The 10,942-nt window shown below is 49.3% G+C and overlaps 1 protein-coding gene across 1 annotated transcript in view; it reads left to right on the forward strand.

Moving 5' to 3' along the window:
• The window catches only part of ASB13 (ankyrin repeat and SOCS box containing 13), a gene marked incomplete at both ends in the record, with an annotated part of 19,932 nt that extends 9,318 nt beyond the window's left edge, over positions 1–10,614 (forward strand). The window contains 4 exons of the mRNA XM_080716939.1: positions 1,137–1,287; positions 6,717–6,851; positions 8,930–9,121; positions 10,487–10,614. Of these exons, the coding sequence (XP_080573065.1) occupies positions 1,137–1,287; positions 6,717–6,851; positions 8,930–9,121; positions 10,487–10,614 (606 nt within the window). The remainder of the gene's footprint in view (positions 1–1,136; positions 1,288–6,716; positions 6,852–8,929; positions 9,122–10,486) is intronic.
• Between the last annotated feature and the right edge of the window lie 328 nt (positions 10,615–10,942).

Consider the following 10,942-nt stretch of genomic DNA (forward strand, 5'->3'; position numbering starts at 1 on the left):
GAAAGAAATCGTTTGAGATTTGCCTTCTGTGATTTGCAAACGCAGGGACAGAAACACAGGGACAGACAGGAGACTTCAAGGAGACTTAGAAGGAAAGGCGGGAAGAATGCGGAATAGAGGTGCCCAGGGAGGAGGGAGAGTGCACCTGTGCGCTGCGCTCTGAGGACAGGAAGCAAGTGTGCATCGACTGGGCAGTTTTAGCAAATGGTGCCAGGGTGCTCTGCTCTGGGTGGGGGCAAAGCTGGAGCAAGCCAGCTGCATCCTAGGCTCAAGCTCTCTGAGAGGAGGGCATGGCCTGGGCTCAAGAGCTGTTGCTGAGTTCCCAAAGCAGAGTCCCAGGATCTAGGATGACTAAGTAAGGGGCTGTTTTGCCTTCTCCCCCAGGGAGCTGGGGAAAAAAAAAAGAAATGAAAACAAAATTCTGGTGCCTTCCTGGTATAAGTGCTCGCACCACAGCTGGTTTTAAGTTGCCAGTAGTTTTTAGCTGGTAGAATTTCTGGCTCTGGGAGCTGCCAGGAGCCACCGCGCACACTCTGAGTGACTTATAATTAATGTGGGGCTCTGGTCTCGGGGTTCACGGGTTGGGGACGGGCTGAAGGCAATGCGCGGTCGCTTTCCAAAAGCTTGGAATGGAACAAGTTTCAGCGTGTACCCGCAAAGAAGCTGAATCTGGACAAATTCTAAGTGGAATTTGCCAATTTAGGGAGTTGCCTTTTTTCTAGCCTGTGATTTTTTTTTTTTTTTTTTTTTTTTTTTTTACGGTAGGAGGCCTGTTAAAAGGTCTCAGGCACTCTTGTTAGCAGAGGCTTGAGTCAAAACCCACCCTGTGTCCCCCAGCTTGCAGGCCCAGGCTCGCCTCTCCTGCTCTGTGGTTCTTAGTTGCTCAGGGTAGTATTAAGGACGAGACTCAGCTTACCTTGCCCCTAGAGAAAAGATCCCCAAATGGGACTTCTTAAGCTCTCTCTGCCTCAATAGCGTCTTTCTCTTTAAAATTCACTGCCTGGCTGGGGCCTTAGCACATCAGAGCACCCCAGAGTTTCAAAGAAGTGGCTTGGCCAAGAGGAATCCACAGCAAGTTGACAAAAGGAAGTGCATGGTGTTTCCCCCGCCCTTTAACACTTGTTTGCCCACCCCAGGTGGACGCCCGTAACATCGACGGCAGCACCCCTCTCTGTGACGCCTGCGCCTCCGGCAGCATCGAGTGTGTGAAGCTTCTGCTGTCCTATGGGGCGAAGGTCAACCCCCCTCTGTACACAGCGTCCCCGCTGCACGAGGCCTGCATGAGTGGTGAGTTGATGTTAGGGTCAGCGCGATGGTCCTTCAGAGCCCAAAGCAGGATGGTGCCATAGAATAGATTCGTTTGAAAGGTTTGGGGAGCTGGGCATGGTAGCGCACACCTCTAATCCCAGTACCCTGGAGGCTGAGACAGGAGGATTGTAGGTTTTAGACCAGCGTTAGCAGTTTAGCGAGTCTCTCAGAAACCTAGCGAGACCCTATTTAAAACAAAACACAAAATAAAAATAAAAAAATAGCTGGGCATGGTGGCACATGCTTAGAATCCCAGGATTCGGGAGGCAGAGAGCAGAGGATTGTGGTTCGTGGACAGCCTCAGCTACTTAGGGAGGCCCTTCGCAACTCAGTGAAACTCTGTTTCAGAAAAAAAAAAAAAAAAAGACCAAAAAATAGGGCTGGGGATGTATCTTGGAGGTAGAACGCCCCTGGGTTCCATCATCAGTACCGCAAAAAAGGGGGGGGGGAGGCTGGAAGTATTGCTTGGGAGGTAGAATGCCTCTGGGTTCAATCCCAATACCAAATAAGTAATTAAATAAAAAACCCCATGGACTGGATACTCTCCGGACACAACTGAGAAACCACCTTGGAGATGAGGAACAGTTAAGAGCCTTCTCTTCCCACACGATGTCCTAAAACTTTTCTTTTTGTGGTACTAGAGATAGGATCCAGGAGTGGTTTATCTTTGAGCTACGTTCTCACCCTTTTTATTTGAACCCTGTTGTGCCCCACACCTTTTGTTCTAATAGCAGGAGGAGGGTGGCCATAACTCTCTTCTCAGAAAACTCACTCCACAGAAAGGAGAACTAGCTCCTGGCTCCCCAGGGCCACATAAGGCTCTTAATTGAGTTAATGATAAAGGAAACTTCCAGTTGCTGCAGGTGAAATCTCAGCCCCTACCTGCGGCCTACCTCAGTTCCATCTCCAAGAACAAAATAATTTAGGAGACACAGGAATCAGGGAAAAACGTTTCATGGGAGACAGAGGACGACAGCGGGATCCTGCACAGGGAAGGTCTTGGAAGGGTTGCCCATCCTGGTGCTCATTTTGTTTCCTGGTGCCCAGGAGCCACCACCAGACTGTTACTGCTTCTCTGCCTTGTTGGCACTATAGCTCTAAACGTGCTTGCTCACTCGTCGCTGCTTCTTCAGGTAGCTCTAGCTTCGCTCCTCTGCGTGTACAAGCCCCTCCGTCCCTCCTCGCTGCGTCCCTCTTCGCTGCAGCTCAGTTTATCTCTCTGTGCTCCAGATTTCAGCTTATATACTATGGCAACTCCTCTGGTTGGTCCTTAAATAGGTCCTGATTGGTCCTTACATCTGGGCCCTGATTGGCCCATTTTCAACCCCTCTTTGGAATCCTGTGTTTCCAGGGGCCAGATTGCACCATTCTCTGATTTTTTTTTTTTTTTTTTTGGTGTGTGTGGGGTACTAAGGGTTGAACCCAGGGGAATTCTATCTCCCAGCTACACCCCAGCCCTATTTTTTATTCCTTTTTTGAAACAGTCTAAGTTGCGAATGGCATTACTAAGCAGCTGAGGCTGACTGCAAACCTACATTCCTCCTGTTTCAGTCTCCCAAGTACTGGGATTACAAGTGTGTGTGTGCCACCACGTCTTATTTACCCTCCTCTAATTTGAGTGCAGGCCAGGCTGGTATACAGATGAGGCATTTCCTTAAGGTTGGAGGGTCGAATGTTTTCCAGCTATGGAGAATGCATTTCAGAGGACTGCAAGCCTTAAAGATGTCCCTGTTCTTGTGTTAGTACCCAACCCAAGTAGGAGCTTGTAAGTTCTGGCCCTAAGGTTAACAGTCCAATTTAAGCAGGAGTCTGCGAGATGTCCCTGCCCTTCAAGTACCCTCCGAATCCAAGCGGGACCCTCATCACAGAAGCATCCTTCTGGACCTCTTATGTGGTTGGACTTAGCTATGCTAAGTCTATATGCTTAAAGTGCTGCCTGTGTACCCTGGAACCTCTATTATTTCCATAACAGAAGTGAAAAATGAAAGATATCTGATATTTCCCTGTTTAGTGGTGATTAGCATCAGTGTTGCCAAAAAGCAAGCCTGTTCCAAACTCCTTATGCATTTGTCAAGATGAATGAGGTTCTGGTGGCGATCTTATGAGATACGTCTCCCCATTAGTTGACCTTAGAATACTGACAGGAAACAGAGGTGTGTGAATAATATATATACCTAAAGATGAAAGACTGACCTTGGCGAAAACCACTGGTCCATCGAAAGGGAAGGACAGAGGCCTTGCGTTCCCTCATAGAAAAAATAGGGCAAACATAGTCATTCCCGCTTGGGATTCCTGTTTGCAGGGAGACCTGTAGAGAAGCAACCACTCATAGAAAAGCTTTTATTGTTAAGTGCCTGGCTCGAAAGTGGAAGAGAAACATCCTGATGCCATGGCAGAGGCAGAGAGCCAGCGGGGCCCTCCAGCACTCTTGCTGGGAGGTAGCCCAGACTCGGTGCCAACAGTTGCACACCAGTGGTCTTTAATGTTCACACAATGTAGCCAGATGCACGAGCAACTGATAAACGTACGGGTTAGGTCTAAGGCAGCTCCACTGATAAACGTATGGGTTAGGTCTAAGGCGAGGTGGTCTCAGCTCCTGTGAGCAGGGACTCAAAGAATTTAGCTTAGACAAGAACCAGATGGCCATTTAATACCATCTGGAGAAAGGCTGGACTGTGCACAAAGGGGCCTCAGAAAGAGCGTCTGTTCTCAGGTACTTGGTTTGCTGCTGAGAATACGGTAACTGCTGTTACAGCCACTCTTCCTTGGCGGCACTATACTTGCAGGCTCGCTTCCTCCGCATTCGCAGACCCTCAGCTCTGCACACAGGGCTGCTGGCTTCCCATCGCTGTTCTTCTCAGTCGCGGTTGCACTAATTCTCCTCCTTATGCGGGCCTCCCAGCCTCTGCTTCTTTCTTCTCACTGCTGCGAGCTAGCTCCTTTAGAGCGCCAGATGCCAGTTTATATAGAATGGAAGCTCCTCTGATTGGCCCTTAGGTCTGGGTCCTGATTGGTCCTTAGATGGGTCCTGATTGGTCCTTAGTACTGGGCCCTGATTGGTCCATTTTCAATCCCTCCTTGAAATCCCTGGTTAGACCTAGAAGCCAGGGCCTTGACTCCTGCCCGCTGTCCATTGACATTTATCTCTTAGTTTGGAATACAGATGGTTTTGCTTTCTGTTCCTTGTCGCCAAGCGCAAGGTTTCATGTTGTTTGTACTGCTTATTATTTTTAGGACACCTCCTCATGAAATTTGTCAATGAAGAACATCTTAGTTCTTACTACCTCATCATTTAATTGTACGGTATCCAGAACCCAAATCTTGAACACCTTAGACCCAAAGACAAAGCAAATTCCACACTATTTTCTTTTCCTTTTTTTGGTGGTACTGGGGATGGAACCCTTTTACCTCCGGGCTACACTCCCAGACCTATTTTATATTTTATTTGGAAACAGGTTCTCTTAAGCCAGCGAGGCTGGCTTCGAACCTCCACAATCCTCGGTTTCCACCTCCCAAGCGCGGGGATTACAAGCGTGCGCCACCACGCCCGGCCCACACTCTTTTAACCCACTGACCCAAACAAGTTTATCACAGACCTTAAGAAGCTAAGAACATTTTTTTGTGTGTGTGGTACTGGGGTTCCTGGAAGCCCTTCTACCTCCGGGCTACACTCCCAGACCTATTTTATATTTTTGAAACAGGGTCTCTTACGCCAGCACAGCTGGCTTCGAACCTGCGCGATCCTCCTGTCTCCGCCTCCCAAGCGCGGGGATTACAAGCGTGCGCCACCACGCCCGGCTTGAAGCTAAGAACATTTTAAAGAATTTTCCCACTCACCCAATTTATATCTATGTTGTTCATTGATTACCCGGGAAAACTGAAACACCAGGCTAGAACCATGAACAATCTGGAGCCACTTTTCTTAAGAGAACACAGCCTGCCACTTAACACATGATGGCAGGGGCTGCAGCTCATGTTCTGCAGGCCATGGGGCATGCCTGCACCCAAGCACTGTAAACTAAAATTGCTGTAAATTAAACAAGAATTCTGTCACTTAGATGGCTCCCATGGGAGAGAGGGCTGCCAGGTGGAGGGCACCTCCACAGCGCAGGTGATGGCAGTGGGTCCAAGCTTGTGGCCAGCTTGATGTGTGGTGCTGTGCGGACGGGGCTGGTTTTCTAACCATGCCTGGCCTCCCATTCTTTGGGGACACAGAGTGCTCGTTAAAGAGCTCCCCGGTCCCCGCTATCTTGCTCTTCTTTTCTCATGAGTAGCAGCGTGGTGGTGTCAGCCCTGACACACACTGTACCTGGCTCTCCTTGTCGGTGGCACCAACATGTCAGTTTCAGGAAGACAGCCTTGACCCCCAGAGGACACGGGAAACTCCAAAGGGGTCCTCTGGAGAACCTCACGCTTTTGTTTTTTCCATGCACTTGCCAAAGCCACCCTGCCCTGTGCTTGTGGGGAGGGGATGAGTAGAAATTGGTGTTCACTTGCCTAGATCCCAGCCGCCAGGTAGGAGCAGGGAATGAAACCATGGCAGATGCAGAGCCAACAGGGTCTTCCAGTTCTCTGTTGTAACCCTGATTCAGTGCCAGCAACTGCATACCAGTGGGCTCCAATGTCTGCACAGCACACTAGCAGTGTGGCTGGTGGGGAGAGTAATATCTAAGTTGTCGCTCCAGTGATAAAGTGCTGCGAGTTGGGTCTAGGGAAGGTGGCCTTGGACCTAGACCCACAGCCTTTCTCAGGTCCTGTCTTCAGGTACCCAAATAATTTAGCTTAGGAGACAAAGGAACTGGGGCCAGCCCTTTATTTAGTGTCAACTCAGAGAAAGGCAGAACTGCCGTGCAAGAGGCCTCAAAAAAGCTTCCATCCTCTAGTGCTCTGCTGCCGCTGAGGAGATGCTCTCATGAACGCTGTTACTGCTACTTTTCTTTGTGGGCGCCGTAGCATCAGGCTTGCTTTGCACTGTTGTGCTGCTCACAGCCTTTCGAGTCTGAGTTGAATTCCCGCTGCCATCGCCATACCTCCTTTCCTCCTGGCCTTGCTCACATAGTCCTCTGCTTTTCTTATTGCTGAGCAATGTGGCGCTGCGCTGCCAGCTTATATAGCATGGAAACTCCTCTGATTGGCCCTTAGATCTGGTTCCTGATTGGCCCTTAGTACTGGGCCCTGATTGGTCCTTAGTACTGGACCCTGATTGGTCCATTTTCAATCCCTCTTTGAAATCCCTGGTTAGACCTAGAAGCCAGGGCCCTTTATCGTTTATCACTTAGGTTGGAATATAAGTGTTTTCCCTTTCTGTTCCTTGTAGCCAAGCGCAGGGTTTCACTTGCTGTTTGTCATGCTTATTATTTCCAGTGCACCTACTCATGCATGTTTCCATCTTTCCCCACTCACCTTAGGGAGTTCCGAATGTGTGAGGCTTCTTATTGACGTCGGGGCCAATCTGGAAGCGCACGATTGTCATTTTGGGACCCCACTGCACGTGGCCTGCGCCCGGGAGCACCTGGACTGCGTCAAAGTGCTGCTCAATGCCGGTGGGTGGCTGTTTACCCGAGCAGGGGTTTACTCATGACTCAGGTCGAGAGGGCTGAGAGGTGGGCGGCGAATCAGACAGACCAGGGTTTGGAGCTGGCCGTTGCACTTGCCCGGCGGCCTTGGCCTCGGTCTTTATATCAATGAAACTGGGAAAATGGAACTTATTTTGCAGGGATATCGGGAGGAGCCTTAATAGTCTCTGGTGTGTAGTTGGTGCCCAGTAAATGCAAATGAAGCCAGGCGTGGTGGCACATACTTGTAATCCCAGTACTTGGGAGGCTGAGACAGGAGGATCACAGGTTCCCGCCAGCCTCAGCTACTGAGTGAGGCCCTCTGCAACTTAGTGAGACCTTGTTTCAAAATAAAGAATATGCCAGGTGTGATGGTGCACACTTGTAATCCTAGCACTTGGGACAGCCTCAGCTACTTAGTGAGGTCTTCTGCAATATAGTAAGACCCTGTTTCAAAATAAGGAATAAAAAATAGGGCTGGGGGTGTAGCTTGGCGGTAGAATGCCCCTGGGTTCAACCCCCAGTTCTGCAAAGAAAAATATAAAAAATAAAAGACTACTTTTAGAAGACAGTCATCCATCATACCTGCCTGATGAGATTCTCTCTGAATCCGAGAGGTGGAGTTAGGATGGGAAGTGGAGTCTTCAGTGCTTAGGAAAAGGGGGCATTTAGAATCCAGACTTAGTCAAGGTATTCGCAAAAGGCTCAGTCTTTTCCCAAAGTGGAAAAAGGTCTGTACCTATTTGTACAGATGCAATATTATTTTTCTTTTTTTTATGTGTGATACTGAGGAATTAACACAGGGACATTCTACCTCTGAGCTACACTCCCAGCCCTATATTTATTTTTATTTTGAAATAGGTCTCACTAGTTTAATGAGTCTCACTTCTTGCTTGCAGGAGTTCAGAGAGGCCCTGGCTCTGCCTGAGAGGCCCAGCGGTGCGGCGGCCACGTTGTCACCCCTGGGTGAACACAGAGGGCTGAACTCTTTGTTAGGCAGTGAGGCCAAGTCAAGGAACTAGATGCTATTTGCACAGGCGGAGGGCTGGTGAGGGTGCAAGGCTACTTATTACTGTGGTGAAGCAGTTTTTGATCTGGTCACTAGCGGTCAATTTTTAACTCAGCTGGAAGCATCCAGAAGTAGCTAGCTGAGCATTGCTATGCTTCTGCCTCTGGCACGGTCCTCCTCACAGTTTTTCTTTTCCTGGTTTATTTTTGCAGAAAGCGGATACTGAGCTCTTTGGGTTTCTGTTGCAGGAGGGTGCCTGCTCCTGGTGTGCTAGGGTGTATAAGGGAGTCCCTTCAATTCACTTGAATCTTATTTTGCTTTGAAGTCAAGATTTGGGTAATGACCCAACTTCGACTCCTTTCGCTGAAGTTCAGAATTCTTTTTTTTTTGCACTGGGGATGGAACCCAGGGGCATTCTACTTTCTAGCCATACCTTCAGCCCTATTTTATTTATTTTTTATTTCTATTTTTTTCTGTATTGGGAATTAAACCCACTTGGGGGCATTCTACCTCCAATTTACACCCCCAGCCCTATTTTTTATTCTTTTTTTTTTTTTTTTTTTTTTTTTTTTGGTGGTACTGGGGTTCCTGGAAGCCCTTCTATGTCCGGGCTACACTCCCAGACCTATTTTATATTATTTTTTATTTGGAAACAGGATCTCTTAAGCCAGCGAGGCTGGCTCCGAACCAGCGCGATCTTCCTGTCTCCGCCTCCCAAGTGCGGGGATTACAAGCGTGCGCCACCACGCCCAGCTATTTTTTATTCTTTATTTTGAAATAGGATCTCACTGAGTTGTGGAGGGCCTCACCAGGTAGTTGAGGCGGGCCACAAACCCCGATCCTCCTGTATCCGTTTCCCAAGTACTGGGATTACAAGTGTGCACCACCACGCCCGGCTTGGAAAGCATCTTTGAGAAGCTACGGTAAAGTGTGCTTCAACTGTGCTTTCTCGTTGGGGATTGTTGCTGTGTGCGGCAAGTGGCGAAGTTCTGGCCAGTTTTGCTTTGCCTCCACATTTTCTGTTTAGTGACCCGTGTTCTTTGCTCTGGTCCTCCAGGGGCCAATGTGAACGCAGCAAAACTTCACGAGACAGCCCTTCATCATGCGGCCAAGGTGAAGAACGTTGACCTCATCGAGATGCTTATCGAGTTTGGAGGTAACATCTACGCCCGGGACAACCGCGGCAAGAAGCCATCGGACTACACGTGGAGCAGCAGCGCCCCAGCTAAGTGCTTTGAGTACTACGAAAGTGAGTCCCTTGGACAGGCTGCCTGGACCTTCCGTATTCAGCTTTGGCCTTTGGTTTTCTTTCTCTTTTTTCTTTCTTTCTTTCTCTCTTTCTCTCTCTCTCTCTCTCTCTCTCTCTCTCTTTTTTTTTTTTTTTGAAGTACTAGGGATGGAACCCAGGGGCATTCTCCCTCCGAGCTACACCGCCAGCTCTACTTTTTATTCTTTATTTTGAAACAGGGTCTCGCTGAGTTGCAAAGGGCCTCACTAAGTAGCTGAGGCTGTCCGCAAACCACGATCCTCCTGTCTCAGCCTCCAAATGCTGGGATGACAAGCGTGCGCCACCATGCCCGGCTGGCCCTTGGTTTTCTAGTTCTCCCAGAGCTTCTGCTGATAGTTTAGCCTTTAGTCCTGCGTTCCTGTATCTTTTACAATTAGGTGCATGTCTGGCTACGTCCTCTGCAGGAGTTGCTGCTGTGCCAGTTCTTCCCGAGTTCTCTGTGGCCTGTTGTATCACGGGAAAACTGGGGCCTGGAGTAATGAGAGCCAGCCGCCAGCACCTGCCCCGGCTCCAGCCCTCACACTGTGCCTTGTTTTTCTGGACGTTTGACAGATGAGTCCACCAGCTGCAGCTTAGTTCTTTGCTGACAAGTCTGTGTGCCGAATGTTAACACTGTGGCTCAAAAGCAATCCCAACGCTTGGGAGGCGGAGACAGGAGGATTGCGCAGGTTCGAAGCCAGCCTCAGCTACTTAGTGAGGCTCTCCGCAATTTACTGAGACCCTGTTTCCAAGCAAAATATAAAATAGGTCTGGGAGTGTAGCCCAGAGGTAGAAAGACCCTGGGTTTCATTCCAAGTTCCACACACACACACACACACAAAAAAAAAAAAAAAAACACAAAGTGGGGGTAGGGGTGGCACATGCCTATAGTTCTAGTGCTTGGGAGGCTAAGACAGGAGGACCACAGGTTTGAGGCCAGCCACAGCAACTTAGTGAGATCCTGTTTCAAAATGAAAAATCAAAAGGCTCGCGATATAGTTTGGAAGTAGAATGCCCCTGGGTTCAATCCCTAGGACAAAACAAAAACAAATACAAATATAACACACACACATAAAACCCCCCAAACAAACAAATGAACCCCCAAGCCCAGATCCCACGAGAAGAACCCTAGTGGGTGTCACCTGGGCTCTGTCTCCTGCTCTTTATTTCCCGTGGGTCCCTGGCTGTCATTTCTGGCAAATGACAGAGTGGGCATGCTGGCCCCACCCTAGTTCCAGGGGAAAGAGACGCTTTTCTGATTTCACCTGAGTGTTTTTTTAGGCGGTGGGACGTCAAACTCCTTTACAAAAACTCTCCTCACCCACTCCCCTCTTCTATTTTTTTCAGAGACACCTCTGACCTTGTCGCAGCTCTGCAGGGTGAGCCTGAGGAAGGCCACTGGGGTTCGAGGGCTGGAGAAAATCTCCAAGTTGAACATCCCTCCCAGGCTCATGGATTACCTTTCCTACAACTGAGCTGCAGGAACCTGGGCCGGCCAGCCCCTCGCCCGGCTGCGGGCGGGACACGGTTGTGCCTGTTTGTCTGAAACGCTGTAATCACTATAGATAGAACAACGCTTCTTCGAGTCCCTTGTGGCTGCCCTGTTTGGTCTTCTCTCCTGGATCTGGGAGACATTTTCCAAGGCTGTGGGAAGGCCAGCATCGTGGGTCATAGCTGTGGGTGTGACCCCGTGCCGGTCCTCTGGAAAGGATGCTGTCACTCTGGTGTGGGCCGGTTTTTCTTTCTTTATTGTTCTCCTTCAACCACTCTCTCAGGACAGACAGATGGCTCAAGGAGCAGAGA

The sequence above is a fragment of the Muscardinus avellanarius genome (genome assembly GCF_963383645.1).
Source record: "Muscardinus avellanarius genome assembly, chromosome: 20".
Lineage (NCBI taxonomy): Eukaryota > Metazoa > Chordata > Mammalia > Rodentia > Gliridae > Muscardinus > Muscardinus avellanarius.